The following is a 21,805-nucleotide window of genomic DNA, read 5'->3' on the forward strand; positions in this document are numbered from 1 at the left end:
AAAGGTGGTTGAGATCTGGGTCAGATTCAATAAGCGCTGAAGAAGGTGAGAGGCAGAACATCACAGACTCCAGAGAGAGGAATTCCGGGCAGGGGTGTGTCAGGGACGAAGGTCCGAGACAGGGACGGGTATGGAATGTTTAGGGAAGTCTAGAAAGGCCGGTGTGGCTAGAGCAGATAAAATGAGCAGGCCAGAGCTCGCTAGCAGAAGACAGGAGTGTAGGATTTTTGTGCAGCTTTTGACCTTTCTCCTGAGTGAGATGGAGAGTTGTCGGAGGGTTTGGCTCACAGGAAAAACCCGGTATTTTAAGAGTGTGGTGGTTTGAAAGAAAATGGTCCCTAAAGGGCGTGGCATTATTAGGTGTGGCTGTGCTGAAGTGGATGTGGTCTGGTTGGAAGAAGTGTGTCGCTGGGTAGGCAGGCTTTGAGGTCTCATATATGCCCAAGCCACACCCAATGAGACAGACCACTTCCTGTTGCCTGCAAGATGTAGAACTTTCAGCTACCTCTCCAGCTCCATGTCGGCCTGCACACTGCCATGTCCCACCATGATCATAATGGACTCAACCTCTGAACTGTAAGCTGCTTCCTCAGTTAAATGTTTCCCTTGTAAGAGTTGCCGTGGTCACCGTGTCCCTTCACAGCAATAGAAACCCTGACTCAGAAAGTTTCCTTCCGGCTGCTCAGGGGAGAGCAATCTATGGTAGAATCAGGGAAATCGATTAAGGGGCTCCTGCGGTCATCCAGTCACACCGTTACCATGAATGGAGATTGGTCAGAAACAGAGACTCAGGGTGTAGACCAGGGGTTCCGGGCTTCTGTGGAATGTATTACCAAAGGTGGAAATGGGGAAGGTAGTATATAAATGGTTAGTGCATATATACACACACACACACACACACACACACACACACACACACACACATATATGTATATATATATATATTATTTTCTCACATTCCTCTTTAAGATAGCAGCCTTCCACACTCTGGTGAGGAACCCACCCATTGCTAGTTACATAAGTAGTTGCCTTTATGTCACCTGTCTCTTGAAAGAGCATCATCAGTGTGAGCCTGCTCCTGTGTCACCCCCATGAAGTTGTCGCACTCTGTTCCGCTGTCCCTGTTCCTTGCTGGCCATGTACCTTTAGGAATTTGTGGCCTAGGAGAACCCAGTCCAAGAGCGCCTCTTGCCTTACCCCTCCCCTTCCTTCCCCCCCACCCGACTCCTTGAGGAAGACAAAAGGTTTTGTGTTTTTAGATTTCCACTCACACGCACACGTCTTGATGGCCTCTCACACACCTGTGCTGTCGTTCAACGCCTTGGCAAAGCGCAGAGTCCTGAGAAACGCTGATCAGTGCGGAGGAGCTCATGGTTGGTTCTCTTCTCAAAACCAAGTCCACCTAACTAAATTCGGGAGTCAAATGAATGTTTCTTGTATGCATGTTTTGTGGAGATTTATTTGTTTTCATTTTATGTTTGACTGCCTGGTGTCCACAGAGGACATCAAATCCTCTGGATCTGGACTTACGTGCAGGTGGTTGTGAGACTGTGTGTGTGTGGTGGGGGGGGGGTTCCTCTGCAAGAGCAGCAAGGTGCTGAGGACTGACCTTCTCTGCAGCTCTTCTGCTCTGCATTTCTGACCACCGAGAGAATTTCCAGTCGTGTGTACACTGGTTTTCACTCATTCTTTCAGCGGTTGTCTGCTGAGGGCGTGGATGTGCCAGAGGCCGTGCTGGGCATTAGAAGGAGGGAGGCCCCTGATCCCTAAGGAGTTTACCTCGCATGGAGGAGACAGACCAAACACACAACACGGGTGGGGACGATCATGCTGTGAAGTGAGCGTGACGATGGGAGGGTTTGGAGGGTCGGAATCACGTGCTGCTGTCCAAGGGTCAGCACTAGTGTGTGTGTGTGTGTGTGTGTGCGTGTGCACATGTGTGGCATATGCATATGTTCTTCTGGGGGTTTGGAAGGTTGGAATCACGTGTTGCTGTCCAAAGGTCAGCACTAGTGTGTGTGTGTATGCAATGTGCACACATGTGTGGCATATGTTTTTATGGTTTGTACATATGTATGTAGAAGTATGCATGCATGTGCACGTAGAAACCACAGGTTGATGTTGGGTGTTTTTCTTGGCTTTTCTTTCTTCTTTGAGAAAAGGTCTCTCACTGAACATGGAACTCACCGATGCTGTGACCCTGGCTGGCCCACAAACCCCAGAGCGTCTGTCTGTTTCCCAGCTCCCCAGGCTGGAGTTGTCAGAGTGTACAGCTATGCCTGGCTTTCACGTGGTTGCTCGGGATTGAAACTTAGGTCCTCATGCTTGTATAGCATGAGCCATCTTCCAGCCTCTAGTGTTCATATTTTCAAGAGGGCCGGCTAAAAAAAGTCTCCAAAAGTGGCATTCATGCAAAGACAAGAAGGAAGTTAGAGAAAATATTCGTGCCCATATCTGGAGCAAAATGTTCTTTGTTTCAGGAAGTCCTTAGACAGCTTTCCTGTCTGTATATGCCCTAAATGGTTTTATCCTGTCCTCTGGTATCAGTTCATATGTCCTAATCACTCCTGAGTTTGTTCTGCTAGCCAAGACTTTTGGACTCTGGTCTGGTGTATCCAACTGTTTACAAAGCCCCTCCACTTGGACACCTAACTTACATTGCCTTAACCAAGTCCCCATGTGCTCCTCTGCAGACGAGCTCTTCCTATAGACTAAGGCTTCTTTATTCCTATCAATTTTACAAAAATGAGTAAAAACCTTGGACTTGTCTTGACTTTGCCAAACACTGTGTCAAGCCCTTCAATTAGAGCCCGGGTTCTATATATTGGGACAAATTTAAGAGGGAAACTTGGAGCACCTAGATCTAAAAATTGAGTTCAGATAGAAATCTGAGCAATGATAGAGGCGCCTGCAGGGAAATAAATGTTTAATAAAATAATGGAAGCCAAAGCCAAGGGTGTGTGAGCCTGGGACTCCTACGAGTGTGACATCACCCTCAGAGAGGTCGGCTCTGTGCGTTGCTATGGCAGGATGGAGGCCATGCATTAGAAAGAGGTTTTCAGTACTCATGGAATATTATACATAAAATATACCTAAAGTGTTTCCTGCCTTTCGAAATATTTTAAGAAGAGCAGAAAGGGGCCAAAATAGTCATTATATTTTGTTTTAAGATTGAACCTTCAAACTAGTCTTCGAAAACCAACCATTTTTTGTGAGCGTATCTGCAATAAAGCAGAAACTTAGCTGAAACATGAAGGAAGCAAGATCCTGGTAATTTTCTTGGGGCGAGAGATGGTTAACAAGTAGCCAAAGCAAATTAATTTGCACAAGAACAATGAAGGGGAAGTAAGTAGTTGGTGTCTTTCTATTTTAATTTGGTGTAAGTTTCCCAGTATTCAATTCTCAGTACGGAAGGTTCTTGCTGTTTTGCCACACCGAGTTCCTGGAAGTCACATCCAGATCCCCCTATTAGGAGACTGTGTCTGGGAACTGCATTCTCCACCCAAGGGTTTAGCTTCGAACAGAAGCGGTGTAAGTGAGTGTAATGTATTAATGGAAGTGGCCCTGTAGCACTGTCTGTCAATCTCCGCTTTTCTAGCTCCCAGTGACTGACAGGTCGGTTCCATACTAGTGGCTGTGTGGACAGAAGCTGGGTCCTCAGAACCTCCACCAAGCTCTTCCCTTAGATAGCATCTCTCTGTGTACAGAGCCGAGGGCATTGTGTTCAGCTCACAAACATGATTACCACGAATACAATCCCGAGAGAGCTCGCTTCCCAAATGAAACAATTCTACTTGTGACGTGTGATGAGCTTGGATGTTGGACTCCGAAAGATTGGAGTTGGGGGTTTTGCTCTGCCGTTCACAGACTTTTCTAACGTTGGGGAAACTAACTTGTGTGTAGGTTTCATCTTCTGTAGAGCAAGCCAGTGCTCTCTGACAGACTTAACGTAGAGTAAAAAAGACAATGCTTGGCAGATACTGTGTTCGTGCCTGGCACATTATCAGTTGTCAGATCTGCCTTTCTTGTTTAACAAAAACGAGAAATTTTATTCGAAGGGTTTTGTTTGTATTTATTCTTAGATAACCTCTTTATATTAATACTAACCTTTCTTACAATAGCCACAATATGGAAATAACCTATCAAGAGATGAATATATCGTGTGTGTGTGTGTGTGAACCTGTTAGTTTAATTGAGGCTGCTTATGGGGCTGAGAGAAAAGGAATTTATGGGAGCAGGGACAGCTTACCAGTGGCTACACCATTGAAGAAAATGTCTTTCCTCCAGATACAGTTAGATCCTCAGGGAAGGGTGGGGCCCTGTGAGCTCTCTCTGGAAAAAAAAAAAAGTATCCACCAGCAATGGACTGCTTTTCAGCTTCCAAAAGTTAGTTCTTCAGTATGTGATGGCCCCGATAAGCCCTGAAAATTTCATGTTAAGAGAAACAGGTCAATCACACAGTGACATGCTATGTTCTCCACCTGCTTGGCACATCTACACTAATCAGAGGGTTTCGAGCAGAAAGTGGCAGCTACTGATCTCAGTGTCTTAGTTCCTTTTCTGTTGCTGTGGTAGGACACCGTGACCAAGGCAACTGACAGAAGCCAGTGTATTTGGTGGTTACAGTTTCAGAAGGGAAGTCCAAGGACAATATGCTGGAGATACAGTTGCGAGCTCACAGGAAGAAGAGGCATGCTGGGAATGGCTGTCTTCTGAAGCCTCAAAGGCCACCCCCATGACACCCCTTACAACAAAGCTACATGGCCTAATCCTTTCCAAACACTTTCACCAACTGGGGATCAAGCTTCAGACATAGGAGCCTATGGGAGCCATTCTCATTAAAACCACCACAAATAGATATAACATTTCAAGTAGAAAGATACACACATTTTGGAACCTGTTGCGAATTTTACAACTGTGGTTAGGGAAAATCACACTGTATATATAGGTAGTTTTTCTTGCTGAGAAGGTAGATCTTATTCTGAAGTTTTCTTACTTAAATACATACAAGTTTTTCAGTTGTGAACTCCCTAGCATACCTGCCAAATCTAATCGTTGCCTCTGCTGCTAAATATTGAGCGCTAAGTACCTGCCTCGCTGCAATTAGTGCTTACCGTAATCGTCCCTCACACACTTCCTAACTCTTACAGAGGAAAAGAACTGTTCCAGTCAGCCTTGTGAGGGCGAAGAAGCAAAGGATTATTGGTCTACTCACCCGGTTCACACGTGGCAGAGTCAGGATTCTGACCCAGGTACTTCCACACGAGGGCCATCCTGCCGAGCCACTGTAATTCTAGAGTCTCACCTGACTCAGTGGAGCTGAGCATTGCTCTGTCAGAGTAAGTTCTCTGCGTGTCCAAGTCCCTGAGTTCTTTTGCCAGAACCAAAAGGAAAGTTAATAACGATAGTAATATTGCGGAACTACACGAACTGTGGTGATACTTTGTGTTTTAACAAATAAAGCTTGCCTGAGGATCAGAGTGTTAATGATCCATCAGTTAACCATAGAGGCCAGGCAGAGGTGGCACACACCTTTAATCCCGGCACTCTGGAGGCAGAGGTGGCACACACCTTTAATCCCGGCACTCTGGAAGCAGAGTTCAAGGCCACCCTGATTTACACGAGATTGATCCAGTCTATTAGAGAAACAGAACCAGGCAGTGGTGCTCACACCATTAACCCCAGTACTTAGGAGTCACGCACTAGAGGTGGAGACAGGAAGGGATATGGCTGGGCAGAGAGAGGAATATAAACTGGAGAAGACAGTAGCTCTCGGCATTCAGTCTGAGGGTTCGTAGAGACAGGATCTCACCCCCCTGGTTCTGAGGATTTCGTAGAGGTAAGAACTCTAGTGTGGCTGCTCGGCTTCTCTGATCTTTTGCTTTCACGCCCTAATATCTGACTCCAGGTTTTTATTATTAAATCAATTAGAATTCCCACTACAACTGATTGCCAGGGAGGTCTACCTACTGCCTTAGTAGCTGAGGACCTTGGTATAGATGAGACATAGAAAATATAACCCAGAATGGTGGCAGTATCAGTCTTTCTGTTGCTGGGGTAAGACACCACGGCCAAGGCAACTTAGGGGGAAAAGGTTTTTGAGAGACGTGTTATGGATGGTGGGTAATGTGGCCACAGAGAAAGCAAACTGCAAGCAGGGTGCCCAGCCCTGGTGACATACTTCCTCCTGAAAGGCTACACCTCCTGAACCTTCCCACACAACGCCACTAACAGGAGATCAAGTGTTCAGATACCGAGACCATGCAGGACATTTCTTATTTAAACCATCACTGGGGTTCTAGCCTTTATGTTTGTTTACTTAGGTTTTTCCCCGCTGAATAAACCAGTGCTTTAGAAAAAGTGTAGATTTGAAGAAACAGGAGTTGGTAGAAACAACACTTAGCATTTAAAACTGGTTAAGGTTTTAAAGGAAGTTTCCCTTGATCCCAGCAAGCCCTTGTGAGGGATGGAATTGGCAGTGGATCCGTCTGGTCTTCATTGCCAGGCTTCTCCCCCTTGGGAATTCTCTGTTTGATCAGTTTATGTGGGGTTTTTGCATGTTGCTATGGTAAACCTCATTCCGCATGTCAGAGACCTTCCTGCCGAGGAAGATTTTGTTAACGTTATAGCCTGCATTTTCATTTCCACATTTTATCTTGGTGTTACCGGGGCAACCAAAATGACTTCATTTTCTCTTTGAAGTTGAGGCCTGTGGGCTGCTGCACCTCGTGCTGACTCCCTTCACTCACAGGGGGTAGTTTTGTTCTAGTTCAATTCCTGCAGCTCCTTCCCTTCTGCTTCCCTTCCTGCCGCCATCAGGTTGGTCCCTGTTGGTATAGTGGTTAAATATTTGAGGGGAGTACACATATCATTGCTAACTAGAAGAAAGACCCTCTCATCAGAAAAAATGCAAGTTTAAGTAACGATGGAAAGAAGTATTGAATATTCAGAAGAATATCGAGGCATCTCTCCTCCACGTCTGTCTAGTTCTCAGGATTTGGATAGCGAGTTGCAGGAGTTTTCCCGAGAAAACTCAGCTGAGAGAGTGCAGCCTCAGGTGGACAAGCTCAGCTGAGAGAGTGCAGCCTCAGGTGGACAAGCTCAGCTGAGAGAGTGCAGCCTCAGGTGGACAAGCGCTTAGATCAGTCCCCAGCCCTGTGTAAACTGGATGCAGCCTGTGCCCCTGAAGTGTCCGTACTCTGGTGGTGGGCACGGTCAGAAGTTCAAGGTCACCCTTGACTGTATAGCTAGCTAGAGTCCAGCCTTAGCTACTTAAACACTGCCTCAAAAACAAAATCACCTAAGCAGAGTTTCCATGATAATCTGAGCCCCTGCACCTCCTAGGGGCCGGGAGAGATGAAGTTAAAGAAGCCCTGGTTTTCTCCTCCCCATCCCCAGTCCCACATACTCACAGGAATCCTGAGGGTGGCCTTGCTTGTATCCTTTGCCTTGAGTACAAATGAGACAACCTATCTTTTCAATATCCCCATGGCTCCATGCAGGGGGCACTGTTTATCCTGCAGTAACTTTTATGTCTATGTAACCATTTTCAGGCCCAGGGAGCAGTAATCTGTGTTCACTTTTGAGGGTGGGTCATCTGAATGGAGGAAACAGACAAACAAACATCTCCAGTTATTCCATCAACTGCCCTTTCTCTTGGCTCTGCGCCTGTTTTCCACCACCCAGAAAATCATCTGTTAAAATTCCCCAGTTCCTCTTCAGAGCTCCAAAGGGCTCTCATCTCCAGAGTGTTTGACTTTTAAAAGTAACCTTTATCTTCTTGTTTATGTCCTACTTTTTTTTCTATGAAATTTTTGCTTTTAACCAAACTTCTCAGATTTTCCAACTATTTCTTTATTTACTTGTGAGACAGGGTCCCACCGCAGTCCTGGCTGGCCTCGAACTCACTAGATAGACAAGGCTGGATTTGATCTTAGAGATCTGCCTGCCTCTGTTTCCTAAATGCTGGAATTAAAGGCGTGCACCACCACCCCTCCCCTCTGATTGATATTTTAAGCCTTTCAATTTAACAACTCTGTTACTGTATTAAGACAGGGTCTCATGTAGCCCAGGCTGACTTAGAACTATCCTTGAATTCCCATCTTCTCCTCTGCCCGGAACTGCTGGTGGTACGGACACACCTCACACATGGACATGCTTCCCATGCTAGTCCAAGGGGAGAAGCCTTAAGCCAGCTCTGTTCCTTCCAGACACACTTTTCATCCAGCTGATGAAATGCAGATCAGAAACCGGCTGTAGATGCCAGCAGGCAGGCTGATATGTCACTGGCCTTGTGAATTTTGCTTTTTAGATCTTTCAACGACTTTTAAAAATACATCTGGCAAGGCCATAGACAGTTCTGGAATGGGTTTTTTAAGGAAAGCCTCATTTAGTTCTAATCCAAGATTTTTACTAATAATAGCACCTGGCAAATAACTCCTTTCTAAATAGTATACAGCTTTTCTGGGAAGGTGGCAGTGTGCCAGGAATGGTGAGGGATGCCTGAAACCTCAGAAACTTGGTAGGCTGAGACAGGGTGATCATCAGGCTATACTCTACTTGAGTACAGAGCGAGTTCGAGACCAGTCTGGGCAGCATGCAGATGGTCTGAAACATTTAGAAATTAAAGAAGGGCTGAGGATGGGGATTTGGCTCAGTGGTAGAGTATCATGCATGCAGCCCTGGATTCGGTCCCCAGCACCGTATAAAGAGGGTACGCTGAACACACCTGTAACCCCAGCACTAGGGAGGTACAGAAAGAAGTAAGAGGTTCAGGTTACCCTTGGCCACTTGGGGGGTCAAAGCTACTTGAGACCTATCTCAGACAAGCAAACGAATACCCAGCACCAGCCATGTGGCAGACAGCCTGCAGGTAGGAGAACCTTCAGAACCAGAGACCAGGAAAAGACCGCCTACCCCTCATGCTGGTCTATGATCCGTCTTTAAGAGGCTGTTAGACGCCACCTAGTCTCAGTTCACTAGGGATCTCTGAGTGGAGGTGAACTTGAAATGTACAGAGTGAGCATTAAGTGGTTGGTGTCATGATGACATCACTGAAGTGTTTTAGCAAAAATCCCCAAGGAGTGAAAGCCTTCTTTTCCAACCCTAGCAGCATGTGGACAAGCAGAAATCCAAGCTCAGTTTCCAGCTGTCTGTTGTGTCCTAATGTTCAGCCCAGCTGCGTTGGCCCTTTCCCTGGAGCCAAGCTGAGGTGGAGGAACGCGTTTCTGTTAGCGCACCCTCTCCAGCGGTCATCAAGCGGGCTTCGCTGATCCTCGGCTTCGTATTATACATATTCCCAGATTCCTTTGCTCCTCTCACGCATTCTCTCTAATACCAGATGGGTTTTGGTTAGTCACTTTTTCCAATATGCATCTGTGTATTAATGCTTTTGGTTTTATTTATTGTAATATCAAGCTTTTAAAAGGGTAACGTATTTTGTGCATATACCCAAAGATTGCTCAATCATACCACAAGAACATGTGCTCACTATATTCATAGCGGCGTTGTTTGTCATAGCCAGAACCTGGAAACAACCTAAATGTCCCTCGATCAAAGGATGGATAAGGAAAATGTGGTACATTTACACAACAGAGTACTACACAGCAGAAAAAAATGACATCGATGAATCTAGAAAACATCATTTTGAATGAGGTAACCCAGACCCAGAAAGACAAATGTCATATGTACTCATTCATAAGTGGCTTTTAGACCTAAAGCAAAGAAAAACCAGCCTACAATTCACAATCCCAGAGAACCTAGACAACAATGAGGACCCTAAGAGACATACATCTAATGTAAATGGGAAGTAGAAAAAGACAAGATCTCCTGAGTAAATTGGGAGCATGGGGATCATGGAAGAGGGTTAAAGGGGAGGGGAGAGGAAGGGAGGAGAGCAGAGAAGAATGTACAGCTCAATTAAATCAATTAAAAAAAGAAAAAAAAGAGTAACATATTGGAAGAATTTGCTGTTTACTACAAATTGCTTAATTGGGTGTGTGTATCCATGTGATTTCAACTTGCCACATGATACAATGATAATTTCTAAGACCCTGCTGTTTTCTAGAAGATTCCAGAATAAGCAACATATAAATTTTATCTCGATTAAAATAAAATCAATCTTTAGAGCATTGGCACACCCAGTAACACTAATCAATACTGATTAGAAAGGAGAGCATTGTATTGCCAACTTTGTGGGAATCCTGATTGCGGTCCCCTTCCCTGGAAGAACGTGTGGGTGGGAACTGGTACTCCGTCTGCTGTGTTCTCCTCTGTTCCCCGAGCCCCTAGCAAAGGGCCAGGCATAATTCGCTCTCGTAGTTCATTCACAGCAAGCCAATTCATAATGAAAGTGAATCATGCTTGTGACAGGGAGTTGTCCCAGCAGCTCCTGCTCAAAATATACGACACACTTTTAGTAGCCCCAGAGGCCAGTGGCTACATAGAGATCCCAGAAGCATCATACAAAGGCAAGGCCTTGGTACTTGCTTGTACACGTTTACAGAAGGAGAAGGCTGGAAAGGAAAGCCATCTTTTCTCTGATTAAGACAAAACTGCTAACTAGGAGCGATTTTCACTTCCTGCCATCACTACTCTTGGAATCATGGGAGATTCGAACTGAAGACTTTTCGTATAAGATAACTGAGCTATCCACTCACTGGAAACTTAGGAATGTATGAAAGATGCAAGGAGACGATTAATACGAAGGTTTATCTTGGGTCACAAGGTCAGCTTCACCATTAAGCTTCCTTTGAGTCAAAGTCTTTTATCCCAGGATGGCTTTGAGGGCCACATGTCTGTAAGAATCATTTAAACGTTAATAGCACTCTCTGGTTTTTATTGCTCACAGTCCAACCAAGGATGTGACAGCAGACTGAGCCCAGGAGAAATTCTATTTACACTCTTTGTTTAGAACTCAATAGGTTCTTTATATCCTCGTCCACATCCTGTGACCTCATCAAAGAACTCCCGAGCAAGAACTTCAGCTAGAAGTTCCGGTTCTTCACTTGCTAGCTATCGTCCTTGATCAAGCATCTGGTTTCTCTTGGCTCGGGTTTCTCACCCCTAAAACGATGGTATGAACGGGATAATCAAACTCCTGGGCCCTCTCAGTGCTAATTTGTAACACACTTATTCCTCTTCTAACAAACTGTATTTCTATATCATCGTAATGTCACACCCTCCTCTGGTGGTCTTTTCTAGGAATATGTTGTCATGTATACCTCGTAGTAAGACTTTAGCCAGAGTCACTTCCTCCCATTGAAGAAAGCGGACTGTGTATGTGATCGAGAAGGTGTGCTATTCATTCCTCCTCACTGCTAAAGGAAAGCGTTTGCTTGATGACTGATGCTTGTGGACCCTGATGGCTCCCTTTGGTACAAATGCAGTCTGTGTGTGTAAAATCCTATGTGCCTTCTCCATACTGGCCTTCATTGTGCCCATGCCCTGGCCCTGCACAGAGGGAACTTCTGCCTGGGGTGGTACCCAGATGCATGTTGGTTTTGCATGACTGTTCTAAAATTGATAACAATTTACCCCTCTTCCTCACTAAAATTACAAATATTCACTCTATTTTATGTGTGTGTCTGTGTGTGTATGGGATATTTCTATACACATGTGTATATATACATACATATACGCGTGTATGGGTGAGTGCACTCCAAAATTTATGCAGAGTCAAGAGGAGGACACTGAATACCTTGTCCTGTGACTCTCTGCCTCATTCACTTGGAACAGAGTCTCTCCCTGACCCTAGTGATAGGCATACTCAGGTCCCTGTTCTTGCAAAACAAGAAAAATCCTATCCCACTGAGTTATCGCCCCAGGTTTGTTAACTTCATCAAATTTTGTCCTATATTCTCTAAGTACCATTTTCTACACATTTGTAATACATCTGTGAGCAGAATAGAACCAACAAGGAAAAAGAGTCACCTTTTTGAAACTTAGAAAGAAGTGGCTCAGTGAGAAACGGTGTTAAGCTTCCTTTTGATGGAGTAACTGTGGATATAAGAGAGAGAGTGAAGGGTGACTCAGATTGGGGACCTCGATCACTGGAAGGATATGGCTGTTCTTTTGAGCTAGGAAGGCTACATATGAAGCAGGGCTTTGCCGTGAGGGTGGGAAGTAAGGGTTGACATGGATAGATTTTAGAAAACCAAGCTTGACTTACCTAGTGGGTAATGAGGTGTCAAATAGGTAGCTGGATATTTGCATGGAGGTGAAGAAACAGTGATGTAGTCACCCAGGGAGTGAAGGAGTTAGAAAGAAAGAAAATCACCAAAGACTTAGCAGTGGTCACTCAAAATACAAGGTCAGGGGAGGAGAGGGGATAGGAAATGGAAAAGAATGGGAGAAACAGCAGGGGGGTCGGAAGCAAACCACAGCTCACATCACTGTGCCCCCACACAGGGTATTTCCATTCAAACTTCTTCTTGGGGGGTGTATTTGTAATAAGCTTTCAAACTCTGTTTTCATGAAACTTCTCCATACATTCTTAGTTTGGGTTAAGTACCCACACATACACATAATTTTCCTTCACCTTCCTGTTCCCACAGTTAATGCAGAGACTCATAACTGGTCACAGCCCTGAGAATAAGTGACCGTGAACACTCAGCCATAGACGGGACATCTGTATCAACCCCCCCCCCACACACACACACACACACATGCCTGAACATCCTGGGAAACCATGGAAGTGGGGCAGAAAGAATGCATTAGCTGGAGGATAGAGAAGAGTGTGTGAAACTCTGTCTCTTAGCTGCGACACTGCACAGACAGCCTGCCGGCAGTGGTCACCTGGACATATGCAAGGCCAAGCCAGTTAAAATCCCAGCATGGACGGGTGGGGCTCATGTGGCGCCACCCTAGCTAAAAAGCTGTTGGCAGTTAGTGACTGGGAGGGAGAAGCACATTTTCTAGGGGATGTTGCCATTGGTGGGTTGTTCATGCCCCAGTTTGGACTGAGAGGAGTGGAATATATTGAGGGGAGAGAGAGAGAGAGAGAGAGAGAGAGAATATGAATGTAGGTTATAGATACAACCAATATATTTTGTATGTATTAGTGAAAATTTCAAAGCATAATTGTGTAATTTAAGAAAATCAGTTTAAGAGATGGACAACACATGGAGGTTTCTTCCCTGCTGTATTTGCTTATCTTGAACTCGGGATTGTGTAGCTGCTTTTTTATGCATTCTGTTATGGAGCCACTGATCTCTTGTTGACAAGAATCTACTTTTGTAGCTGGGCGGTGGTGGCGCACGCCTTTAATCCCAGCACTCGGGAGGCAGAGGCAGGCGGATCTCTGTGAGTTCGAGACCAGCCTGGTCTACAGAGCTAGTTCCAGGACAGGCTCCAAAACCACAGAGAAACCCTGTCTCGAAAAACCAAAAAAAAAAAAAATCTACTCTTGTTTCTCTGAATGGCCTATGGCTCTGCCCATTCAGGGTACAGTGCCATTTCATGACTGCAAGAAAGTCACAGATGAAACAAAAGTGAGGCACACCCACCCAGTGATGTTGGCAGGCGGGATGGAATCTAAATGCTAGACTAAGTTTGACAGCCTTTGAGCTATGGTAAATAAATAGAGAAGAATATTAACTCCAGGCAAGAAAGTATCAGTGTTGTCTGGGATGTAGTTCTGTGCTGGTGAGCATACGCTGTGTTAGGAAATCGTTACACAATGCCAGCATTTCTGGTTTGTGCATGTCTGTGTACTGCGCGTGTGTGCACAAGGTGGCCACGGAACAACCTCAGGTTTTATTCTGAGGTACTATCCACCTTTTAAAGTTAGATCTCACTGGTTTGGAGCCCCTCAAGTAGATGGAGCCACCTTCTTGTCTGTCTGTAGTTGCCTAAAACTAGGATTGAAAGCGACCCTCACCACACTGGGCTTTTCTCATGGGTTCTGGGCATGGAATGCAGGTCCTCATGCTTGCATGGCAAATACCACACAGACCGAGTTGTGGCCCCAGCCCCACTTACCAATGTTTTTTAATCAAAGGACTGAATGATATCTACAAGCCGTGAGCATTGAGTGCAGTTAGAACAAGAGGCGTTTAAAACCTGTGCAGGCTGAGCATATCCTCAGCCACCAGACAGCACCCCAGCTTGCAATATAAGCAGACATAGACTGCAAAAATTTATGTTTCTAAAATTGGAGTATCTGACTCTTTTGAATTATTTAAAATATCTTACTTGGAGGAGTAGAGAGCTGGCCCAGGAAGGAAAGCACTTGCCTCATTTCTTAGAGTTTCTATTGCTGTGAAGAGGCACCATGACCACGGCAATTCTTACAAAGGAAAACATTTAATTGGGGATCAGTTACAGTTTCAGAGGTTTAGTCCATTATCATCATGGCGGGAAGCATGGCAATGTATAGACAAACATGGTGCTAGTAAAGGAACTGAGACTTCTACATCTTGACTCTCAGGCAACAGGAAGTTAACTGTCTCACTGGATGTGGCTTGTGCATATATGAGACCTCAGTGCCCACCTCCACAGGGACACGCTTCGTCCAACAAGGCCACACCTCCTAATAGTGCTGTCCCTCTGGGACCATTGTCTTTGAGACCAGCACACCTCACAAGCTTGCTTTGGCTCCTTAGTTCACCTTTATTTCCCATGGTACAGTGTGATACCTAGGAGACACCTCCGCCAAACGCTCAGGGAGTCTCACGTGCTGTGTTCCAGACCCTTGCCTTTTCGAGGAAAGCCATCAAGACGGAGCAGGGAGCCTCTGCCTTAGTAGCTCATGGAACCCACTAGCCCAGACCTGTGAGACCAGCATTTTGTGATGCTAACCTGTCATTTGCCTTTGTCGCTGATGATGCAAAATGAGTAGTGTGTAAGGTACTTTTCATAAGTCGAGATCAAGGCCCCAGACTGGAGGGGGAGGAGGATGGTCTTCCTAGGTACACACTGACCAACCTGTTTTTATCCTTAACTCAGTTTCCCATGTCCCTTTGACTCAGTGGCATCTGTGCCCATCCGACCATAAAGTCCCCAGGAACCTCTCATTTGCATCTTGCCCTTGTTCTCTCTGTAAGGTGTCTTCTCAGCTTTGCTCCTGTAGGTATGTACACACATATGTCCCTCAAGGAACTTTCTAGACCTGTAAAAAACTCAAAGTTAGCGTTGTGCCCTCTGTATAATAAAAGTTGGTTTGTTGTGTGGCATGGGTCTTTTGCCTGCAAGTATGTATATGCACTACATGTGTGCAGTGCCCTTGGAGACAGAAAAGGGCATCGGATCCCTTAGAGTTGGAGTTGCAGACCGTTGAGAGCTACCGTGTGGGTGCTGGAAACATGTTCCTAATTGCTGAGCCTGTCTCCCCAGCCCCATACTGAAACCATGTAAGATTGGCAGAACAACAACGAAGGTCCTGGGCCACCGTCCCATAAATGACAGTGTGGTTGTAAAGATAACCTTGGTGAAATACTCAGTCCATTGCCATTCATGCCGGTCAACCACCGGCCATCTCAGAAGTCTGTAACTAAGGAGATGCTAAAGTAAAACATGAGCTAGGTTTAGTCCAACCTGAAAACATTCCATATGTTCCTGTCGATAGCTGGCTTCCTCATGCTGGGCACCCAGTATTGATGAACTCAGTGGAGCTGGCTCTAACTGATTAGTTTAGCCTAAAGGAAGGAAGAATGCTGCTTGCCTCCATGGCTACACCAGCCTGTAGTCAGAGTTGCTGCCTGCTTGGCAATCATGCCTGGTGATCTGGGCAGCTGCTTGCCTGCAGGCAGGTCTCATGCCCCTTAAGTGACATTGCTCTGTATCTAAAGCCAGCTGGTGCCTCTGCATCGGCCACAAAGGGCCTGTAGCTGGGTGAACATTACATTTCAGAAGAGAAGGATACAAAGTATACTCAATGGAGACAACAGGCCACCCTCTAGTCAAGCTTAAACCTTGCTACCTCCTTGGTTCTAGCCCCCTATGTATCAGCTGATGCCCATTTGATACTCTCTGGGCCCATAAGAAGCCCTTATAGTGAGACTCATTGCTACTTCCCTATTGTCCATGTTGTAACTAACTAGTCAAGGTCTCAGAAATGAATATCCACAGTTACATGAAAGCTAATAGCATAGTCCTTGTATTTCCGAACTCACGTTTTTGTGAGGCTGTGTTCAGTCTCCTGCATTTTAGCCCAAACAGCATGTCACAACACGCTGACTTCAGACCCAGACCTGAGAATCCAGCTGGCATCTCTATTTAGATATTAGGGAAATTTGCAAAAGTGAAAAATACTTCCATCTGATGTTTTGGAACATTTGGCTTTTCATAGTAATATATGTAGACATGTGATGAGGATTTTTCCCATTCTTGAATTCATAGTCTTGTTGATTGACTTCCATGAGAAACATTCATTAATGTGCAACCAACACTTTTCATATTGTACTTTACTTTTTCATAAGTGAATGCATGCCTTAAAAAATTTGTGGTTTTCACGTCTAATGTTCAATATTCAAGAGCATAGCAAACACTTTGTGATTCTCACTACATTTTGAGCATGAAAGGAAGAACAAGGCTGAGAGCCCACTGCTCCACTATGGCATGTTTTTTCCTTCCTGAAATTGTCTGCTACCTGAGTGAATGAGCCCAGTTCTTTCAAAGGTTTCGGAGACTTGTGAACGACACAACAACCAAACCCATGAAAGAACCGGTGCGCAACATAAAGTGGACCAGGACACACGTGTGTAGCTAGAACATTGCACGTGTGTAACATAGAGTAGACTCAGCTCTCAGGAAGCTGGTAGTGGCTGGTGGGGTTAGCCTGGAATTATGTTTCAATAAGATGGAAAACTCACTTCAGTGCTGCTCAAATGTCAAGTAGACAACGGGCTAGCAGAGCTGAGGGCTGAAATTCCCAGCGTCATTAATGAATAAACCCAAAAGAGCAAAGCCCGAATTGTTTAAGAAACAGTTGTAGTTGGCTGTGGTGGTGCACACCTTAAGTCCCAGCACTCGGTAGGTGGATCTCTATGATTTGGAGTCCAGCCTGGTCTACATAGCGTGTTCCAGGACAGCCAGGGCTATGTAGAGAGGCCCTGTCGCAAAACAAAACAAAAAGTATATAGTTCTAAAGCAGCAAGACAGAATGAACATTATGGTAGCTTTTCAACACTGTGGCCACCAACAAATCCACAGGCGTTCTGGGTCACAGTGAAGGCTCTGAGAATGGGACGAAGAGAGCAGAGACGAAGAGAGCATGCCCATTTCCCTTCCCCAGAACCTCGGGGGCACCGTGTGTATTCCACTGCTGTCGTTTACATAGCAGCAGCTTTTAAATATTTGGAGGAAGGACTGGAGAGGTGGCTCAGCACTGAAGAGCACTTGCTGTTCTTACAGTGGACTCTGGCTCAGTTTCCTCCTCCAGCAACCTCTGAGAGCTACCTCTGAGAGCTCCTCAGGCAGCCTTGGGCCTCACAGCCCCGCCCCAGCTCACAGTGGAATGTATTAGGGCCCAGTCTCATTCAAATGTGCAGGTGTCCACGGTGGATATGTGTTCGTAGTTGTAGGTGCCGCGTCCTGTCGAGGAAACTGCGCTTCATAACCCCCCCCCATCTCCTTCCCGCCTCCTCTTCCGCAGCTCCCTAGGCTTTGTGAGGATGGTGTGCCTTCATCGGTCATTTTAATAGAGAATCCATTTTTATGTTCATCTTGTATCACTGGAACAAACATGCTGGGATAAATCATCTTCGAAAGACCATGGGTCGTGGTTTTAAACACTTTAGTCCAGCACCTGTTTGCCTATTGCTTTGGCGTCTTTGGCATGAAATCACATCTAGGGAGGAGCACAGGGCAGGCAGGAAAAACTGAGAGAGAAGCCAGCACTGGGGTCCCTTCAAGGGACGCTCACAGCGACCTAATTTCCTTCTACTGAGCCTGACCTCTTAAAGGTCTTCCTCCTCCCAAAGCACCACAGGCTGGCGGCCATACCTGGATTAACCCTTGGCCTCTAGGGAACACTTACCCAAAGTGTAGCGAGTTTCCAGGATAAACTTATTTCTCAGAATAGAAAATCAGGATGTGTTTAAGATTCACAGTGGGATACAACATGTAAGAAATGGAAAAGGAATTGAAACAAAGGCATTTAGGCAAAAAAGATATGGAGGAAATCACACACACATGCACACACGCACACACACGCACAGTCTACAACAGGACAGTGGCCATGGAGCCACATGGTTTCCCATCTCCCTGGAGTAAGCGAAGTACCCACTAATCCGTCCTGGTAAAGCAGTAACAAATGGACCCCATCTCTGAGGCAGCATCTTCATGCTACACTTGAGGGAAATGAGGATCCAGGGAATACCTGTCCACGGAGCACAGAGGCAGCGTGGCTACCAGACGAAAACTCAGCTGTCTGTGGCTCTCTTAAGTTCTCCCGTTGGTGGTCCCTCACTGGCTCAGGAGCACTGTGCATCTTGGGAACCCTTTGGCTCCAGAAGGTCCTGCTCCTGCGATTCACAAAAGTGCTTCAAATGTTGCTTAAAAAGCAAACAGAAATGCCCTGTGATGTCCAGAGAAATGTTAATTCACCAGTGTTCTCTCCTTTCTCAGAACCATGATTCCCGTGACGGAGTTCCGGCAGTTCTCCGAGCAGCAGCCCGCCTTCCGGGTGCTGAAGCCGTGGTGGGATGTGTTCACGGATTACCTCTCTGTGGCCATGCTGATGATTGGAGTGTTCGGATGTACTTTGCAGGTAAGTGCCCGACCTTCTGACTGGAAGCCAAAGGGTGCAGCTGAAGGGCTGGCTCTTCTGGACTGGGAACGCAGCTTGCTGGTGGGGGATGCCTGCAATAAATACTCAAGGCCCTGGGTTCAATCCCCAGCATTGTACGGGGCAGAAAGTGGGGGTAGAAGGGGCAGGGAGGGAGAGGAGCGAGCTGGCTGCATGTGGGGGTGAGCTGGCTGCATTGGGGGGGCATGTAAGCTGGCTGCTAGGGGGTGAGCTGGCTACATAGGGGTGGGGGTTGCAGGTAACCAACAGGCAGTCTTCTCTAGATCTATGGCATTGGTAATCATGACATAGAGCCGGAAAACTCATTTGCTAAACTTTCCTGATGAGATGGAGCTGTGCTAGAATTCAAGGAAGCCGCTTACTCAAGTGAGGTTTGACGTTGTTAACATCCAGAAGGGCTCCTTGACTTTCACGGCCTTCACAGTGACCCATTGTCACGTACAGCCTTTTGCTTTTCTTTGCCTCTTATGCTTGAGCGTGTGTTTTTTTTCTGGGAGAATTAATATTTTGGGGAGAGGCCAAGGTGTCCCCGGCGTTTAGTTCTGAGTTAAAGCATAACTCAGTCACAAATGCATTCTGGATAGAAGCCGTGTATCCATCTACACAGATATATCTTCGTGCCTGTTGCTGTGCCAGGTCCCGCACTCGCAGGGCCTCGATACTGTGTGTAGTTGATTTCTGAGGGGAGCTAAGCTGACGGGCAAGCAGAAGAGATGGTTTGTGATGCCGGCGCCACAAGTAGGAAGGAAGTACAGAGGAAGAAACTCAGCTTAGTCTAGAAAGAAGAAAAAGGGAATTGTTTAAAATACAAATTGAAGAATTGACTGGCTAGAAGGTGGGAGCTGGAGGGGTACGGGAAGGGCAGGGAGAAGGTGCCGGGATGGGGAGGAAGCGAAACAAAGAACACAGCATTGGTGGGAAACCCTCAGAAGGACTGCTGCAGATTGGGTGTCCTTCGGATGACGTCGGTGTGGTGCCTGGAAGTGGAAGCATCCAAAGGTGGGAAGGAAAGGAGGCCCTGAACAGCACTGGAGGGTTCTTGCGGGAGGGATGGGAGGTGTAAGGCCGGGCGGAGAACAGGAGAGTCCCAGGCTCAGGAGGTGTGGGTAACAACAGCAGACAGCTCCCACCCAACTCACCTACTAAGGAGAAAAAAGTAACATCTGACCCTTAGAAGCCTTAGTTCAGTGGTTGGACAAGTGGATGGAAGTTAGAGGCTGTGGGTGGGTAGGACCTTCAGGAAGAACGGCCTGAAAGAGGAAGGAAGAAAGAAAAATCTCCAGAAATAATACAGTGTAGAAATAAAGGCCTTTTAAGATTTGGTATTGTTAATCGTTAAAGAGCGTCCTAACATTGCCTGTGTGCCGGGTGTCTTTCTGGACATGTCACTCGTGTGGCAAGTCATTCCTTCCTCGTGCCAGCTCTCAGAAAGGAGCTGAACTTCCCTGTGGGTGGCAGAGCCCTTCTTTAACCCAAGCGATTTGGATCCAGAGTCCTTGTTCTTAGTCCCTAATATCATGCTCATTGTGCTTTATTTGAACAGTAAAAACATTTTGCTAGCTAGCCTGGTAGTAAACACTCAGAATCCTAGCACTTGTAAATTGGAACCAGGAGGAGTGGAATCAAGGGCATCCTTAGCAATGTAATGAGTTCCAGGCTAGACTGAGCTGTGCGAAACCATGTCTCAAAACAAACAAACACACTTTCCTTCTCCCCACCCACTCAGAAGAGAATACCAAGGAGAAACCAAAGTCTAAAACAGAGGGAAAACATAGATTAATTCATAAATAAAAAAAACCTGTGTGCCAGGCTCTGCTCTACTAAGAATTGACAGTGGAGGAAGGAAGAGAGAGACAGAAACCTCTGGCTGGTGAGGTGACTCAGCAGGGAAGGGCACTTGCTGCCGAGCCTGACCAGCGAGCAGAGCTGGATCCTCAGAAGCAATGGTAGAAGAGTCCTGACTTCAGACAACTGTGCTCTTCCTGCAGCCCATGCGAGAGCACGTGCACTGAGTCATCAGAATGCGCCTCGAGCTGAGGGAAAGGAAATAGGAAAGCAAGCACAGTGAGTCAGTTATAAACCGAGAGGCGATAGATACATCCAAGACCTCCAGTGTGTTCCGAAAGGTTCCACCACGCCTGGTGTTTCCTGTTTGTTCTCACATTATATGGATCTTAGCAACCGCAGCAAATCTTTTTTTTTTTTTTCCTTTTCCTGTTAAACTGAGACTTCTCTTGGGGCTTTCAAGTTATCCATCGCTTCTTCTGGTATTCAAAGGTCATTTTGAGTTTTATTTTATTAAATAAAATGTATTCATTATATTTTATGAAAATATGAATTACAGGACTGCAAGTGGCGAGATGCCCCCACAGTCACCCTGAAAACCAAGGCCATCACTAAGCGATAAATACCACACTGCTCAGTGTGATGTGCGATTTAAAATGTATGAATCACTTACTTCTGAAATTTCCGTTTAATATTTTAGGACCATAATTGACAGTGGGTAGCCAAAACCACAGAATTGCAATTTATGGATAAAATGCAATTGTTAGAAAAATTAGAATGCAGCAAGGGCAACAGAAAACTCCGGCACTCAGACAGGAGAAAGACCCAGGGGAAGTCATCAGTATGGGTTTGGGCCAAGGAGTGGAAGATGGGCAGGAACAGGTAGCTGGACGGAGCACTCTAGGCTAAAGTTGGAGCAGGGGCATAGAGACATGGGGTGCTAGACCCTCACTTCCCGAAGTTGTATTTCTTCACTCCTCATCCTTCTGTTCCCCTGGAGACCTGATACAGGTAAAGTTTCAATTCTGTTTCTGGGCAGCAGCACTTAGATTCTAAGTGACCACTGTGTCTAAGCTGAAAGAGCACTACATGCCTGACAGGGAGCCGTAATGCTAGACTTCTCTGACTTGGAGGGAGCATGTGTGTCCAAGCAGAGGTATAGACTGTCCCGTCATATACGCCTGGCAAGAGGGAGAAGGGAGATGTTCAGAGACCAGTGTGGACCACTCCACCAACAGACCGTTGAGTAGATTCTCTGTCAAGGACAAAGCT

General features: G+C 46.1%; 1 protein-coding gene across 3 annotated transcripts in view; it reads left to right on the top strand.

The window, feature by feature from the left end:
- The window catches only part of Lrrc8c (leucine rich repeat containing 8 VRAC subunit C), a 78,773-nt gene that overhangs the window by 29,203 nt on the left and 27,765 nt on the right, over positions 1 to 21,805 (top strand). For all 3 annotated transcript variants that reach the window (XR_005973407.1, XM_041642045.1, XM_041642046.1), the window contains one exon: positions 18,568 to 18,709. Coding sequence is in view for 2 of the 3 variants with exons in the window: in XM_041642045.1 (XP_041497979.1) it covers positions 18,572 to 18,709 (138 nt within the window). In the remaining variant the exon portion in view is untranslated. The remainder of the gene's footprint in view (positions 1 to 18,567; positions 18,710 to 21,805) is intronic.

This window comes from Microtus oregoni, unplaced genomic scaffold (genome assembly GCF_018167655.1).
Source record: "Microtus oregoni isolate MIOR12 unplaced genomic scaffold, Mior012 000072F_ref0000427, whole genome shotgun sequence".
Taxonomy (NCBI): Eukaryota; Metazoa; Chordata; class Mammalia; order Rodentia; family Cricetidae; genus Microtus; species Microtus oregoni.